Source organism: Ranitomeya variabilis, chromosome 5 (assembly GCF_051348905.1).
Source record: "Ranitomeya variabilis isolate aRanVar5 chromosome 5, aRanVar5.hap1, whole genome shotgun sequence".
Classification (NCBI taxonomy): domain Eukaryota; kingdom Metazoa; phylum Chordata; class Amphibia; order Anura; family Dendrobatidae; genus Ranitomeya; species Ranitomeya variabilis.
This window is the reverse complement of record NC_135236.1, coordinates 180,575,322-180,593,667: the sequence shown is the minus strand read 5'-3', so window position 1 is coordinate 180,593,667 and position 18,346 is coordinate 180,575,322. Positions and strand designations below refer to the sequence as shown.

The following is an 18,346-nucleotide window of genomic DNA, read 5'->3' as shown; positions in this document are numbered from 1 at the left end:
TAAACCCCAGGAATCGCTATGTACAATTATTTATTTTGGAGCAAGTCTATTTCACAGGGAACTACTGTAACATATTCCTGACCATTAGCTGCAGTCTCCTGCTATACTTGCCCATTTTATATTTACCATTGTATATTTCCCTCATGCCCTTTTTCAGGATCTTGGCCGTGTGTCACGGGGTCATGTACAAGCAGCTTTCAGCTTGGATGCTTCATGGACTTCTCTTGGACCAGTATGAGGAGTTTTTTGTCAGACAAGGACCATCTTCTGGCAATTCTTCTGCTCAATCAGAAGATGATGATGATGATTTGGGCATTGGGGGACTCACTGGGAAACAACTACGAGAGTTGCAAGATTTGGTAAGAAAAGACACTAGGTGTTATAATTGAGTTGTCAAATCAATCGCCTACAGCCAATATTATGGTTTAAAGTGGGGAGCTGTCAGCCCAAAATTCTTTTTTGATGTTGGCATCTCATGGGTAACCTCTTGGTAGAGGGGAGAAATAAGTCAGCAATATCCAATCATTGAAGGTCTAACATGCTGCACCTCAACCAGTTCTACACCAATCAGCTGTTAGCAGGTCCCGCTTCCACTGGAAGTACACGGTGTACAGAGCTGGAACAGCACGGCTCCGTACACTGTGCAATGGCTGTTTTTGGCTATGGCAGCTCATCACCTAGTTAAATTAATAGGAGTAGAGCTGCAGTACCCAAGAAGACCACGATCTAGTGTACGGAGTTTTGCTGTGCCGGCTTCATTCATTGCGTACATCTGGATTCTGCAAGATCTAGTAACAGCTGATTGCGGGGGTGCAGTGTTTCGGACCCTCTTAAGGATAGTTCACTACTAGCTAAATTGTGGACAACCCTTTTAGCATTGTATAGTTTTTGTTAAAGTCAGAGGGCTATCCATGTGAAACATTTTAGTTGTTACTTTTTGCCCCTGGGGGCTCTGAGGGAGGACTTGCCTCAACTAAGAATCCTTTTCTTGTATTGAATAATTCCAGACATGTTTTTGTGTAGTATTAGTCCATCTATCTTCAGATGGAGAATTTTTCCTTGTAAATGGTTCTGTTGTCAGACTAAAGTCTCACATGCACATTAGTCTACTGTAAGCCAAACCCACCGGTATCAACGGGTTTGGCCACAGTCTAATGTGTATGAGGGCACCAGACAATTCATTGTCTTGGAGAGTAATCAAACATGTCTGATACTGAACTGCCAATTCTATGTTCTCTAGAAAGTGAGCCACTGCCAGTAATGTCTGGCGGTGGCTCTATCATGGAGAAAACAGAAACCCTTGGCTAATAGAGCGCTCATGTGTATGGGACAGTTGGGTGAGATAGCAGCCAGCCAAATTACTGTTTGGATTGTAGGTCCAATGGTCATCTTATATGTTACAGGCTTAATGGAGGACATGCAATCTTATGATTATTTGATAAAGGGAGAATAATTTCTGCCACATTCTGTAATCTATTAGAGGCTTATTGAAGAGGAGAACATGCTGGCTCCATCACTCAAGCAGTTTTCTCTGCGGGTTGAAATGCTGCCATCTTATATCCCTGTAAGAGTTGCTGAGAAGATTTTATTTGTCGGGGAATCTGTCCAGATGTTCGAAAATCAGAATGTAAATATGACTAGAACTGGTAAGAAGCGGCACACAGCCCTGATCATCTGATAATATGTGATACATACAGAATTCTCACTACGGAAAGATTGTCCTTTCATGTCATTTCATTGTGTATGATATACCTGCTCTGCTATATACTGTAATAGTTGGACATCTGTCCCATACTTCTCCATAAGCCCACACCCCGGCATCTCAGCCTCTGATGCCATACTTGGGTGCACTCGGCTGCACTTTTTGCCCTGGTTGTACTGTACCACTGTGGCGAGAATCTGTGCAGAACTCTATACATCGAAACCGCATTTATCAACCAACAGGTTGGGAATTGGTCAAAGGGTTATGTCAAGTATGTGCAGGGGAAAACCCTATTCCCCTCTATCCAGGGTAGTAAACTGGTGCACCATTTTCGGGGAGGGGGCAGTATACTATTACATAGTACTATTTACTGATAAGAGTGGTGCTGTACATTGTTATTGGCCTCTAATATGATCTGTTTTTTGAACAGGTTCTATATTGAAGAATCAGGAGGATATATTTGCTGCAGAGTTGCATAGGTTGAAGCAGCAGCCTTTGTTTAATCTGGTAGATTTTGAGTCAGTCCTCGATAGGATCAGAAGCACTGTAGCCGAGGTAAGAAGTCTTTTTTTTTTTTTTACTCTCTAATGGCAAAAAGTCTTCAGGATGTAAAGAAATGTCAAGCGTTTTGCTCCATTTTTATAAGATAGAAAATCAATAGTTCAGGTTTTTTTGTTAGAAAAACATACTGCTTAATGGCTAATTTACACAGGTAAATGCTGAATCAGATCAAAATAATACAGGTGGTCCACCACCCACTTATGGTAATAGCACATGGACTACATAATAGATGTAGCCATGACTAAACCTGTGGGGAGTGTGGCGTGGAACAGATCCACAACATTGAGACGGGCTGGAAAACTGATACGCCATCCACGGCTAACAATGTATGTGCTATATAAATTATGCGCCTTCGTATTTCTGAGAAGCATATAATTAGGTATTACCACACAAGGAACCAAGGATCCTCCACTCGCAACGCGAGTTTTACAAGAAATGCTTTATACGAATTTAGTAGAGTGTTAAAATAAACCATAGGTCAAGATTGCTGTATCTTTTATCAAGTGGGCAGGATCTTGTGTACTCGCAGAGAAATGTGCCTCAGTGTATAAAATCCATCCCAGGACACAGATACAAGTGCTTTTCACACAATTAGAATATCATCAAAAAGTTAATTTATTTCAATACAAAAAGTGAAACTCATATATTACATAGTTATTACAAACAGAGTGATCTATTGCAAGTGTTTATTTCTGTTAATGTTGATAATTATGGCTTACAGCCAATGAAATCCCCAAAGTCATTATCTCGGTAAATTAGAAAAACGTAACAAAAAACACCTGCAAAGGCTTCCTAATCGTTCAAGAAGATCCCTTAGTCTGTTTCAGTAGGCTCCACAATCCGGGGGAAGACTGCTGACTTGACAGATGACCAGAAGGCAGTCATTGACACACTCCACAAGGAGGGTAAGCCACAAAAGGTCATTGCTAAAGAAGCTGGCTGATCAGAGTGCTGTATCCAATCATATTAATGGAAAGTTGAGTGGAAGGAAAATGTGTGGTAGAAAAAGGTGAACAAGCAACTGGAAAAACCGCAACCTTGAAAGGATTGTTAAGAATAGGCCGTTCAAAAATTTGGGGGAGATTCACAAGGAGTAGACTGCTGCTGGAGTAATTGCTTCAAGAGCCACCACACACAGACATATCCAGGACATGGGCTACAAGTGTCGCATTCCTTGTGTCAAGCCACTCATGACCAGTAGACAACGCCAGAAGAATCTTACCTGGGCCAAGGAGAAAAAGAACTGGATTGTTGCTCAGTGGTCCAATGTGTTGTTTTCAGCTGAAAGTAAATTTTGCATTTCATTTGGAAATCATGGTCCCAGAGTCTGGAGGAAGAGTGGAGAGACATACAATCCAAGCTGCTGGAGGTCTAGTGTGAAATTTCCACAATCAGTGATCGTTTGGGGAGCCATGTCATCTGCTGGTGTAGGTCCACTGTGTTTTATCAAGACCAAAGTCAGCATAGCCATCTGCCAGGAAATTTTAGAGCACTTCATGCTTCGCTCTGCCGACAAGCTTTTTGGAGATGGAAATTTCATTCTCCAGCAGGACTTGGCACCTGTCCACACGGCCAAAAGTACCAATACCTGGTTTAAAAACAACAGTATCACTGTGTTTGATTGGCCAGCAAATTCTTCTGACCTTAACCCCATAGAGAATCTATGGGGTACTGTCAAGAGGAAGATGAGACACCAAACCCAACAATGCAGATGAGCTGAAGGCTGATATCAAAGCAACCTGGGCTTCCATAACACCTCAGCAGTGCCACAGGCTGATCGCCTCCATGCCACGCAGCATTAAGGCAGTAATTGATGTAAAAGGATCCTCAATCAAGTATTGAGTGCATTTACTGAACAGACATTTCAGAAGACCAACATTTCGTATTTTAAAATAATTTTTCAAGCTGGTGTTTTAACGTATTCTAATTTACTGAGATAATGACTTTTGGGTTTTCATTGGCTGTAAGCCATAATAATCAACATTAACAGAAATAAATACTTACAATAGGTCACACTGTTTGTGATGACTCTATATAATGAGTTTCACTTTGTGTATTGAAGAACTGAAGTAAATTAACTTTTTGATATTCTAATTTTGTGAGAAGCACCTGTACATAATAGCTCAGAAGGTCATCTACTTCTATTGACCTTTTCAACAGGAAGAGTAAACCACATGTGAATGGCTATCAGACTACAATCCTCTGCTCTCTTTCTGTAGAGTTGGTACCTTTCAGTGCTGCTGCAGAACCTCATAGGAAACATCTCTGCTTATCTGTTTACCATGTGTACATTGAACAGCTGGGACTTTATATTGTAACGTGACTTTTAAAGAAGGCTTATAGGTTTTCTGTCTCAGGATTGTCCTTGACGTTGTTTGTTTTCATTTATTTCCAGCACTTGTGGAAACTAATGGTGGAGGAGTCTGATTTGATAGGACAGTTAAAGGTAAGGGCTGAAGATAAATTAAGGAATTTATTAAAGGCTCAATACTACTTTTTTAATAAAAATTACAGCTTTTCACTCCTGGACAGGGTTTTCTGGAATATATAAGGCCAACTCTAGTCTGACAGATTTACTATAATTTACACTAGAAAATTATTGTTCACATCTACGCCTAGTTATAGCAAGCATAGTTTTCAAATTCTGGTGCCCGGGGCGTTTCATCTCTTTATAAATTTGGCACAACTTACTCTACCTCAAGTTAATGCATATAAATTGCCTACTCACTGTTAAAGTTGCATAGTTCGCTGCTGATTAACCATTTAAAAGTTGTCCGTTTCTGACAGCATCATTTAAATGGAGCAATTGCATAGTTCAAGTGGAATACTGTAGTTTTGCAAGCGATCAAACAATCTGAGGTTCAAGTACCTTAGGCACATGAAAAAAATTATGTAAAAAGAAAGTTAATAAACAGATGTTTTAAATGTACTAAAAAAAAAGAAAATTGCCACAATCACTGTTCTGCAATTGCCACACAACTGAAGTGTGCGTGTGTATTGTGTAATATAAATAAATATATATATATATATATATATATATATATATATATATATATATATATATATATATATATATATATATATATATATATATATATATATATATATATATATATATATATACATATATATACATACATATATCATGAAAATTCTTTTACCTGGTAGAAAAAGATGCTGCACAATGAACGCCTTAACCTCCGGAGCTTTTTTTCGGATTTCGTTTTTCACTCCCCTTCTTCCCAGGGCCATAGCTTTTTTATTTTTTCTGTCAATATGGCCATGTAAGGGCTTATTTTTTGCAGGACGAGTTGTACTTTTGAACGACATAATTGGTTTTACCATGTCGTCTACTAGAAAATGGGACTAAAATTCCAAGTGCGGTGAAATTGCAAAAAAAGTGCAAACTCACACTTGTTTTTTGTTTGGCTTTTTTACTAGGTTCACTAAATGCTAAAACTGACCTGCCATTATGATTCTCTAGATCATTACTAGTTCATAGGTACCAAACATGTCTAGGTTATTTTTTATCTAAGTGGTAAAAAAAATTCCAATCTTTGTTAAAAAAAATTGTGCCATTGTCCGATACCCGTAGCGTCTCCATTTTTTGTGATCTTGGGTCGGGTGAGGGCTTATTTTTTGCGTGCTGAGCTGTCTTTTTTAATTATACCTTTTTCGTGCAGATACGTTCTTTTGATCGCCCCTTATTGCATTTTAATGCAATGTTGCGGCAACCAAAAAAACCATAATTTTGGCGTTTTGACTTTTTTTTTCTCGCTACGCCGTTTAGCGATCTGGTTAATCCTTTTTTTTTTTAAATTGATTGGGCGATTCTGAACGTGGCGATACCAAATATGTGTGGGTTTGATTTTATTTTTATTTTGAATGGGGTGAAAGGGGGGTGATTTGAACTTTTTTATATTTTTTTAAATATTTTTAAAAACATTTATTTTTTACTTTTGGCATGCTTCAATAGCATCCATGGGAGACTAGAAGCTGTCATAGCCTGATCGGCTCTGCTACATAGAGACGATGCTCAGATCGCCTCTATATAGTAGCATTGCTGACTTGCTATGAGCGCTGACCACTGGGTGGCGCTCACAGCAATCTGGCACTGACAACCATAGAGGTCTCCAGGAGACCTCGGGTTGTCATGCCGACACACTGGTGACCCGTGATCACGTGATGCAGGTCACTGGTGTGCATATTTCCGGCGCGATTGCTGGAAGCGCCATTTAAATGCCACTGTCAGCGTTTGACAGTGGCATTTAACTAGTTAATAGCCACGGGTGGATCACGATTCCACCCGTGGCTACTGCGGGCACATGTCAGCTGAGAAAGATGTTGGCTCACCGCTGGAGCCCACATCAAAGGGAGGGATACTAATATTGGCGTACTATGACGCCCGATGTCGGTAAGGGGTTAAAAAGAAAATCCCAAAAATTATGGCAGAATTTTTTTTTTTTTTTACCATTTTACCCCATTTGTAATTTTATTCCCCATTGTAAAGTACATCATTATATTGTGAAATGAATTATGGGACTTAAAACTACACCTCTTCCTTACACCCCCATAATAAGAACAATTCATCAGATGGCTATGTTAACGAAAAATAAAAAAGTTGTGACAATCATTCATCATATATTGTGATTTTTATAGTAGTATATAAAAGGTATACTGTTGCTCGTTTTCTATCCATCACAAATGTCACCGAGTAATTCCTTTTATTCTTTGTTTATTGTCAGTTATGCAAATTGTCTCTTCAGAGAGGAAGAGAGCTAGAACTCTAGTGCCACCTATTGGAAGGTAGCAATCCTACAAGTCAATGTTGATCCTTTAACGAGCCTTGTCACATGACTTAGGATAATAGTCAAACCAGAATAAAGTCATGTGACAAGGCTCGTTAAAGGATCAACATTGACTTGTAGGATTGCTACTTTTGCTACTAGAGTTCTAGCAATCTTCCTCTCTGAAGAGACAATTTGCATAATTAGCATATTTCTCAGAGGAGCATTGCGGCTTTAAGTCTCCTCATCTCGGCATGCTTAGCATGTCGATCTCCGGAAGGAGAAATGATATTCATTGTCAGTGAAATTAGTTATTTTATTTATTTCCTCTTACAGATTATAAAAGATTTCTACCTGTTAGGAAGAGGTGAATTGTTTCAGGCCTTTATAGACATAGCCCAACACATGCTGAAAACGCCACCCACCGCTGTCACAGAACATGGTGAGTACAAGCTGGTATGGACGACACAGATTGTATGTGCACAGCATGCACTGCCACATAGGGGTGACCATACATATCATCATTTTTATGTCGATTTTCCATGCTTATTAGATGACGCAGATCAAGTGATGTGTATTTGTGTGATGAGCGGGTGTGACCTAAGGAAATCAGCACAGTCTAGCAAGGTGTACTGGTCAAAGGTTTGGAAACATCTGTTCATGCAATGGTTTTCCTTTGAGCTCTGAAAAAGATCTGTAACAGATCGAAACGCGTAGCTCGTTTCCCGTACATTATGGAGAGCATGACAACCCTTGTCTTTTAAATATGCATCAATAAAGGATTCAATTTTATTCAAGGTATCTCTGTGGAGCTGGAATCAACTTTGTTTTTTTGTTATATTTCACCACGTGGATCGGCGTGGAGTTTCCGTGCACCCATCAATGGTTGTCTGGTGAGCTGGCCCTTTTTTTCTCTTATTGTTTCCTTGAGGAAGCCTAGTCATGTTGAAGATAGTGGTGGGGAAAAGGTTCTCTCTCTTTGAAACAGTGTCTGTATCCTCTGTTCTCTGGCCTTCCCATTACCATATCTCATATACAAATATATACATACACGATGCATTCGCACACTGTAGTTAATAAATACATGAACTCCGCTATTGAAAACCGTAAAAATGTAAGTTATCAGTTTTTGATCAAAGAGGACAGAAGCCATCGAACCACCTCGTGGTTGGTCCTTTCACTAATGCCAAACCAGGCCTTATCTGAATCGGGAAGTGACAGTTTATGTAAATGTTTGTAAATTGGAAACATAACGTATTTGTGCACTGGTACATTAATTTAATACTACAGATGTGTAAGGCTTATTTCTCTCCTTTTCCTTTTTTTTAATTAAATATATCATATATATTTTGATATACTATTTCACCAGTACAATACTACAGTTTTTTCTTTTTTTATCCTTTTATTCAGTTAAGACCTTGTGCCAATATAGTATTGGTATATTTTCTTTTTAACCTAGGCTTTGATATCAATCTTATTTTTTTTGTCCCCTTGTCTTTAAATATTTACTATACAGTACAGACCAAAAGTTTGGACACACCTTCTCATTTAAAGATTTTTCTATATTTTCATGACTATGAAAATTGTAAATTCACACTGAAGGCATCAAAACTATGAATTAACACATGTGGAATTATATACCGTATTTTTCGCTTTGTAAGACGGATTATTAGACGCACCCCAAATTTTGAGGAGAAAAATAGGAAAAAACTTTTTTTAATAAATTGGTGGGGCTTCTTATAAATCCATGCGTCTTAGGCTACTTTCACACATCCGTCTTTTTGTTTCAGGCTAAATCCGGCTCTTTAGAGAAAAACCGGAACCGGAAAAAATAAAAACCGGAACCGGTTTTTCCCCCATTGACTTGTATTAGCGCCGCATGGCCCAACGTTCCTTCCGTTTTTTTCCGGATCCAGCTAAAATTCCGATTCCGGCGTCTGAAAAAAACGTCTACTGCAACGTTTTTGTCTCCGGCGAAAAAGCCTGAAGCGCCGGATCCGGCGCTTCCGGCTGTTTGCTACAATGTAAGCCTATGGGAGCCGGAAAGTGCCGGATCCGGAAAAAAGGCGGATCCGGCGGCCTGATCCGGTTTTTTGAACTGAGCATGCTCCAATTTTTTTTTTTATCCAATACTCTAGATAGGCTAGCCGGATCCGTAAAAAAAACCCGGATCCGTCGCATCAGTTTTTCAAAATCTGCGCCGGATCCAGTTTTTCCAACATTCGCCGGATTTAGCCTGACACTGAAAACTTGATGTGTGAAAGCGGCCTTATTGCTTACCAGGGGTTGTGGCTGCGGTGGATCAGGGTCCCAGGGTCCTTGCTGGAGGCAGGAGTGGAGCATTGCTGCAGGCTGGTATGAGGGGGTCTGCAGGGGGGCTCCTGTGCTGCAGGCTGGGATGAGGGGGTCTGCAGGGGGGCTCCGGTGCTGCAGGGGGGCTCCGGTGCTGCAGGGCTGTCTCCGGTGCTGCGGGGGGCTCTGCCGACATTTTGTGAAAGGCCAGAGCCCCCGGCAGTTCGTCCATGCTTTCCTGTGCGGTGGACTTCGGGAAAATGGCCGCCGGGAGGCGACGCATGCTCAGATGGAGATCTTGGGACCAAGATCTCGAGAGATGAGATCTCAGCCCTGAAATCTCATCTCCCGAGATTCCGGCGGCCATTTTCCCGCAGTCAATCATACAGGAAAGCGTGGACGAACTGCCGGGGGGCTCTGGTCTTTCACAAAATGTCGCCAGAGCCCCCCGCAGCACCGGAGCCTCCAGCATCACCCGGGGCAGCAGCGGACAACCGTGGCAACGGTGGCGGGCGGCAGCGGTGGCGGACAACGGTGGCGGACACCCCCTCATCCCAGCCTGTAATGGTAAGCGGTATATCCGTTTTGTAAGACGCACCCCCATTTCCCCCCCAAATTTGGGGGAAATAAAGTGCGTCTTACAAAGCGGAAAATACGGTACTTAACAAAAAAGAGTAAAACAACTGAAAACATGTCTTATATTCTAGGTTCTTCAAAGTAGCCACCTTTTGCTTTGATGACTGCTTTGCACACTCTTGGCATTCTCTTGATGAGCTTCAAGAGGTAGTCACCGGAAATGGTTTTCACCTCACAGGTGTGCCCTGTCAGGTTTAATAAGTGGGATTTCTTGCCTTATAAATGAGGTTGGGACCATCAGTTGTGTTGAGCAGAAGTCTGGTGGATACACAGACTGAATAGACTGTTAGCTGCTTTTTTCTTTTCTTGCCATAATACAAATTCTAAGTAAAGAAAAATGAGTGGCCATCATTACTTTAAGAAATGAAGGTCAGTCAGTCTGAAAAATTGGGAAAACTTTGAAAGTGTCCCCAAGTGCAGTGGCAAAAACCATCAAGCGCTACAAAGAAACTGGCTCACATGAGGACCGCCCCAGGAAAGGAAGACCAAGAGTCATCTCTGCTTCTGAGGATAAGTTTATCCGAGTCACCAGCCTCAAATTGCAGGTTAACAGCAGCTCAGATTAGAGACAAGGTCAATGCCACACAGAGTTCTAGCAGCAGACACATCTCTACAACAAATGTTAAGAGGAGACTTTGTGCAGCAGGCTTTCATGGTAAAATAGCTCTTAGGAAACCACTGCTAAGGACAGGCACCAAGCAGAAGAGACTTGCTTGGGCTAAAGAACACAAGGAATGGACATTACACCTGTGGAAATCTGTGCTTTGGTCTGATGAGTAGTGTTGAGCATTCCGATACTGCAAGTATCGGGTATCGGCCGATACTTGCTGTATCGGAATTTCCGATACCGAGATCCGATATTTTTGTGATATCGGGTATCGGTATCGAAACAACATTAATTTAAAAATGTGTAAAAGAAAGAATTAAAATAAAAAATATCGCTATACTCACCTGTCCGACGCAGCCTGGACCTCAGCGAAGGAACCGGCAGCGTTGTTTGTTTAAAATTCGCGCTTTTACTTGGTTACGTGAATTCCCGGCTTGTGATTGGTCAGGGCGGCCATGTTGCCGGGACGCGGACCAATCACAGCAAGCCGTGACGAAATTACGTCACGGCTTGCTGTGATTGGTCCGCGTCCCGGCAACATGGCCGCCATTAACCAATCACAAGCCGTGACGTCACGGGAGGCTGGACTTGCGCGTTTTTTAAAAAGCGCGTGTCCAGCCTCCCGTGACGTCACGGCTTGTGATTGGTTAATGGCGGCCATGTTGCCGGGACGCGGACCAATCACAGCAAGCCGTGACGTAATTTCGTCACGGCTTGCTGTGATTGGTCCGCGTCCCGGCAACATGGCCGCCCTGACCAATCACAAGCCGGGACTTCACGTAACCAAGTAAAAGCGCGAATTTTAAACAAACAACGCTGCCGGTTCCCTCGCTGAGGTCCCGGCTGCGTCGGAGAGGTGAGTATAGCGATATTTTTTATTTTAATTCTTTCTTTTACACATTTATATGGTTCCCAGGGCCTGAAGGAGAGTTTCCTCTCCTTCAGACCCTGGGAACCATCAGGGATACCGTCCGATACATGAGTCCCATTGACTTGTATTGGTATCGGGTATCGGTATCGGATTGGATCCGATACTTTGCCGGTATCGGCCGATACTTTCCGATACCGATACTTTCAAGTATCGGACGGTATCGCTCAACACTACTGATGAGTCCAAATTTGAGGTGTTTCGTTCCAACCACTGTGTCTTTGTGCGACGCAGAAAAGGTAAACAGATGGACTCTACATGCCTGATTCCCACTGTGAAGCATGGAGGAGGAGGTGTGATGGTGTCGGGGTGCTTTGCTGGTGACACTGTTGGGGATTTATTCAAAATTGAAGGCATACTGAACCAGCATGGCTACCACAGCATCTTGCAGCGGCATGCTATTCCATCCGGTTTGCATTTAGTTGGACCATCATTTACTTTTCAACAGGACAATGACCCCAAGCACACCTCCAGGCTGTGTAAGGGCTATTTGACCAAGAAGGAGAGTGATGGGGCGCTACGCCAGATGACCTGGCCTCCACAGTCACCAGACGTGAACCCAATCGAGATTGTTTGGGGTGAGCTGGACCGCAGAGTGAAGGCAAAAGGGCCAACAAGTGCGAAGCATCTCTGTGAACTCCTTCAAGATTGTTGGAACACCATTTCCGGTGACTACCTCTTTAAGCTCATCAAGAGAATGCCAAGAGTGTGCAAAGCAGTCATCAAAGCAAAAGGTGGCTACTTTGAAGAACCTAGAATATAAGACATATTTTCAGTTGTTTCACACTTTTTTGTTAAGTATATAATACCACATGTGTTAATTCATAGTTTTGATGCCTTCTGTGTGAATTTACAATTTTCATATTCCTGAAAATACAGAAAAATCTTTAAATGAGAAGGTGTGTCCAAACTTTTGGTCTGTACTGTATGTTTAGACCATATATTAATTGTATTTGTTTTTCAGCCTTGGTTTTAGTATTTACAACATAATATTGTGTCCTGGCTGCCAGTCATTAATTAATTGTTCTCCAGTAACGCCGGTTTATTTCTCTTGTGTGATATGTTTTTATAGCTAGTTTTGTCCAATAAAGTAATAATTTTTAATGGCATACTTGTTTATCTGTTGTAGCTTTATTGAATACTTTTTTAATTTTCCTATTTACTGTAGTATTTTATGGTTTGTACTGTGTAACTAGTGCACATTGTGGTATAGAATTCTAAAATAGGTCACATTGTAGATTCAAACTAACAAATTAAAGCTGCACTTTCTAACGCTATAGTATGCCGACTTGGAATATATGAAATTGGAATTGCATTACTGCTCTAAAAAATAAGTTAAAATGAAGATTCTTAGCACATGAATTGGCCAATTCATGTGTGCCCAACAGCCAAACGACAAGGCAACCTTCTTTGCTGGGAAGCTAACCTAATATGATACTACTCCTGAGCTAAAAACCTACAATTATATAACTAGGTAGGATTGAGCTGTGATTAAAACATCCATAGGCGGATTGGTGTAGTGCTCGGTCAGAAAGCATTTGTATACATTGTAGATTGATCAGACAAAGCAGCAAAACCATGAGAGTCCACCTATGGAAACACATTTGAAACAACTGTGCATTTGTCAGCTTCTTTGCTTTTACTCTGTAGTCCAAATTAATCCAATCTCAGTTGGATTGAGGGCTGGTGATCATGGAGGCCATGCCGTCTATCTCTGCACTCCATCCCTCTCCTTCGTGGTCACATATCCCTTATGTAGCTTTAACATTGTCCTGCTAAGTTCAAACCGTATGGATTGACGTGCCATCACAGAATACTATGGTTGTCATGTTGGCTAAGTGTGCCCTGAATTTGAAATAAATCTCAAACAGTATCAACAACTTCCTCACCCTCACACCATCCCCTTCTATGCTTCACAGTGGGCAAACACATCTAGAAACCATGTGCTCACCTTTTTTGTGACTCGCAAACATATGGCAGTTGGTACCAAGAATCTCAAATTTTTGACCAGAGTACAGATTTCAACTGATTTTAATGTTCAGTCCTTCTGTTACAAACAAGTCTCTTCTTTTTGCTGTCCTCAATAGTGGCTTCTTTACAGCAATTTGACTATAAAGACCTACTTCTCCTAGTCTCCTCTAGCCAGTTGATGTTGAGGTGTGGCTGCTACTAGATGTCTGTGTATCATTTATGAGAGTTGTTATCTGAGATCCTGTGAATTTGCAGTTCCTGAGGCTTGTCACTCTGATTAACTTTTCCTTTGCAGCAGAGGTAATTCTTGGTCTTCTTTCCCATGGTGGTCCTCATGAGAACCAGTTTCTTCATTGCGATTGATGTTTTTCATGACTACACTTGTTGATACCTTCAAGGTTCCAGTAATTTTCCAGAATAACTGATCTGCATGTCTTAAAGTAATGATGGATTGTCATTTCTATTAAGGGGTTCTAGCCACATTCTGAGTTGTACACCGTTCCATACAGTGCTGAGCCCATATTCCACAACTGTTCTAACACTGCTTCCGTAAAACACACCTGATGATCACAAACCCATAGTGAAGGCCGGTGATTTCACAAGAGTTCAATGAGGCATACTTGTTAACTGGAAAATAATCCAGGTGACTACATGTTGTAGCTACTTGTGAGAATGTTATGGGTGTGTAAAAGGGATGCGGTCTTCAGTCTGAATCTGCTATATATGTACACTCCAATAATAACAAGGAAAACCCTTACATAGACTGATGCATCCAAAACTTTGACTGATAATGCTTTTTTATGTGTTTATATGTAACATAATATATCATTAACATAACATGTCTACTGATCCTGTGATTATCATAATTGGTTTTGCAATTTCAGTGTTGAGGCGTGTATGTACACTCAAACACTCAAATTACAACTCCAAGAAGGAAAATCTTTGAATTATGGAAATGACAGGACCAATAGGCATGTTAATGATATGCAAATGATGGAGAAAAAAAACAGACAACATTTTCAAAACATCTGGCTTTATTTAGTATCTAGTATGAGCGCCACATGCAGAAATACACACATGCCTTGGCTTGTTTTCAATGAGGCTATGAATGGTTGTCTGAGGAATGTTCTGCCACACTAGGTGGTTGTTGTTGTTTTTGTTGTTGTACCTGGAATGAAGACTAGAGGGCTCTGCTTACTGGGCATATGCCACCCCACACCATAATTCCGAAAATAGGACCAATGTCACAGTTCCCTTGGGGAGGTGTTCCTTTGACTGACCTCACGCCACCACTGTCAAATGCTATCATGGTGAAAAGTAAGACTGCAGTTGAAGCTGGAATGAAGAACTATCCTTTTCAGGATATTGTCTTTGATGCAATAATATCTGGCGATTTGGTCAGGTGACCACAAGGGCCATGCCATGAAGAGGCCTTCATGAGGGAACATCATACTCGTCCTGCTCTCAGGATTATGAAGTGTGGTGACATAATGTACGGTAACTGGACCCTCTAATCTTAATTCCAGGTACAAGAACAGGTGAGTGTTACATTGATTTGGTTGTGGAACTAAATGTAAGACCATATCTCCAAAGTGTCCCAGAATCATATTCATGCTACTGTGAGTAACCTCTGTGGCCATTAATGTGCTACCATGGCTTCCTGCATCTCTGGACTTGTGTCCCACATGCACATCTGGAATGTCAGTTATCAGCAAATGCAGTGGGAGCTGCTAGCAGCGGATCATGATGATTTTCTGTCCATGTGCATTCATCGTGGCAATTCATTCCTCAGACAACCATTACCAACTTTGTTGATAGCAGACAGGGCATGTAAGTGTGTGTAATTCATCACGTGGTGCTCAAAATCGACACTGAATAATTTGAGATGTTTTGAAAATTTGGTTTCCATTTATTTATAATTTGCATGTCATTAATATATTTATTAATCCTGTGATTTCCATAATTCCATAACTTTTCCATCTCGCAATTTTAATGTTGAGGAGCACACATAGACACCATCCTATTTGTGTTATTGCGTTTAAGACAATGAATCCCATAATAAAACATGACTTTGCATTCTTTCCTTCTATACCTTGGACTTATCTTGTGTGTGCCTGTATATGTGTATATGTATATGTGTATATAACACACACACACTCTCACCCACTATCGTTTACACTAGCCTTTTTGTTCTCCAGATGTCAATGTAGCTTTCCAGCTCTCTGCACATAAGGTCTTACTTGATGATGACAACCTACTTCCCCTGCTCAATTTAACCATTGACTACCATGGAAAAGAGCAGAAAGGTACGCTACTCACTACTTTTTTTTCCCCTGGCTTTCATTGTTTCATTTTTTTTTAAAATAATAAATGGATATTTTTTATTGTTGGTTAAGACTGTCTGAGGCTTCTTTCACACTTCCGTCTTCCACATCTATCTGCACAGGATCCCTCAAGACGTTGAAATGACGGATCCTGTGCAGATTGTGGAAAACGTGTGCACTGGGGCCCGTCTTTCTGACGGACCCGTTGAGGCTATGTGCACCCGTTGTGTATGCGTCTTCGCAGCGGTTTTCCGCTGCGAAAACGCATACACAACACAAACAAGGTTAAAAAAAAAAAAAAAATCGCAGTATTCTCACTTACCGGCGTTCCCGCGCAGCGATGCTCCCGGCAGCTAGTGTTCCTAGTAATACATTGCGATTTCGCAATGTATTACTACCAAGTAACGCTAGCTGTCGGGAGCATCGGTGACGCTGTGCAGGAACGCCGGTAGGTGAGAATATTGCGATTTTTTTTTTTTTTTTTTTTTTTTTTTTTCCCCCCATCATTTTTAACATTATATCTTGTTACTATTGATGCTGCTTAGGCAGCATCAATAATAAAAATGAGAGAGAGCGAGAGAGAATTTCCCTGACTGGAAATTCTTCCACGCATGCTCAGTTTGAAAAGACTGGACCCGTCGCTGGATTCCTGCTTTTCACAGCGTTTTCTCTGCCGAAGGACCGTTTTTTTAACGCAGGATCCAGTGCACGACGGATGAAACTGATGGCCATCCATCACAATCCGTCGCTAATACAAGTCTATGAGAAAATGCAGGATCCTGCAAATTTTTTCTCAAAAATCGACGGATTGTGACAGGAGCTGAAAGACGGAAATGTGAAAGAGGCCTAAAAGGATTGTATTCCTATTAAAAGGGTGGTCCTGGTCTTAGTTTTTTGACACTTAGTAAAAAAAATAAAAAACTGGTTTGTCCTTTACAACAGAGGCAACTATCTGCTTCTTGTACCCAGTGCTGGAACAGAATGGTCATTGACTGCTCCTGCCAGCGATTCAGTTACTCCCTGTCAACGGAGCAGATCTTTTTTTCCAGGCCACTCTGTCGACGGGGCATGACTGCCAACGTAATGCCGTTTGGAGAACCAGCTATCAATCTACATGACGTTGGCAATCTCGCTGTGTCAGCTGAGTAGAGCACAGAAAAAGCCCGCCGCTCTGTTGAGGTGACTTCAGGAGAAGTAGCTGAATCGCCACCAGGAGCAGTCAGTGACCGCTTTGTGCCAGTGAAGAACGCCGCCGAGCACAACAGTAAGGTAGTTATCAACTATCAACCTGTTAGTGCTTAGGCACTTATATGTATATACTGTATGTATGTATAATACTGTATGTATGTATGTATATATATATATATGTATGTGTATATATATATATATATATATATATATATATATATATATATATATATATATATATATATATATATATATATATATATATATATATATATATATATATATATATATATATATATATATATATATATTATATATACTCACACACACCCCCACACCCAAGTACCGGATATCCCCTTCAAATGTGTTGTTCGGTAATAGGAAAAAAACTAAAGGAAATGTCAATATAGATAAATTCCTAAATACTTTTAATTAGCAAATCACAAACTTTTTATCTAGGGCAGAAATCTTTGTAGAATTAATATTACTGCCACCTTGTTATACTGACAGAAATCTGTCCTAGAATTTTAGGACTATGCCTGTGTGCATTTGCAGTAGGAAGCTCCAATGCTGTGACCTGTAAATCACTATACCATGTATCTTCATAGAGAAATACAGAGTGTGCATCAGTTTAAACAACATCTTCTTACCACAGTGTACCCAGTATTAGATCAGATAGATAAGGGGACAGCAGTGTGAGTGGCCTCTTCTTACCTCAGCACTCCGGTGTCTCCAGTATTAGGTCAGATAGATGGACAGCAGTGTGAGCGGCCTCTTCTTACCTCAGCAGCCCGGTGTCTCCAGTATTAAGTCAGATAGATAGGTGGACAGCAGTGTGAGCAGCCTCTTCTTACCTCAGCAGCCTGGTGTCTCCAGTATTAGATCAGATAGACAGGTGGACAGCAGTGTGAGCAGCCTCTTCTTACTTCTGCACCCCGGTGTCTCCAGTATTAGATCAGATAGGTGGACAGCAGTGTAAACAACATCTTCTTACCTTGGCACATCTGTGTCCCCAGTATTAGATCAGATAGATAGGTCAATAGCAATGTGAGCAGCCTCTTCTTACCTCAGCACCCCTGGTAATTGTGAGTAATAGATCAGATAGAATGGATTGACTGCATCATTGAGCAACATCCTTACAACTTGGCAGCTCTGGAGTCTCCAGTATTGGATCTGACTTTCCAATGGGAACCCAGTAATCTACACAGGAAGGCAAAGGGGCACTTCCTACTGCACATGCTCACAATTGTCTTATTAATATTCTAGGACAAGTATCTGTCAGTGTAACAATTGGGCAGTAAATTTAATTTTATAATGATTACCTCCATAGACAAAGCAATTGCTAATTAA

The 18,346-nt window shown here is 41.1% G+C and overlaps 1 protein-coding gene across 1 annotated transcript in view; it reads left to right on the top strand.

Annotated features, from left to right (window-relative positions):
• The window catches only part of TUBGCP4 (tubulin gamma complex component 4), a 66,951-nt gene that overhangs the window by 32,281 nt on the left and 16,324 nt on the right, over positions 1–18,346 (top strand). Inside the window, exons 7-12 of the mRNA XM_077263611.1 lie at positions 158–359; positions 1,481–1,646; positions 2,133–2,257; positions 4,659–4,709; positions 7,387–7,492; positions 15,683–15,790. Of these exons, the coding sequence (XP_077119726.1) occupies positions 158–359; positions 1,481–1,646; positions 2,133–2,257; positions 4,659–4,709; positions 7,387–7,492; positions 15,683–15,790 (758 nt within the window). The remainder of the gene's footprint in view (positions 1–157; positions 360–1,480; positions 1,647–2,132; positions 2,258–4,658; positions 4,710–7,386; positions 7,493–15,682; positions 15,791–18,346) is intronic.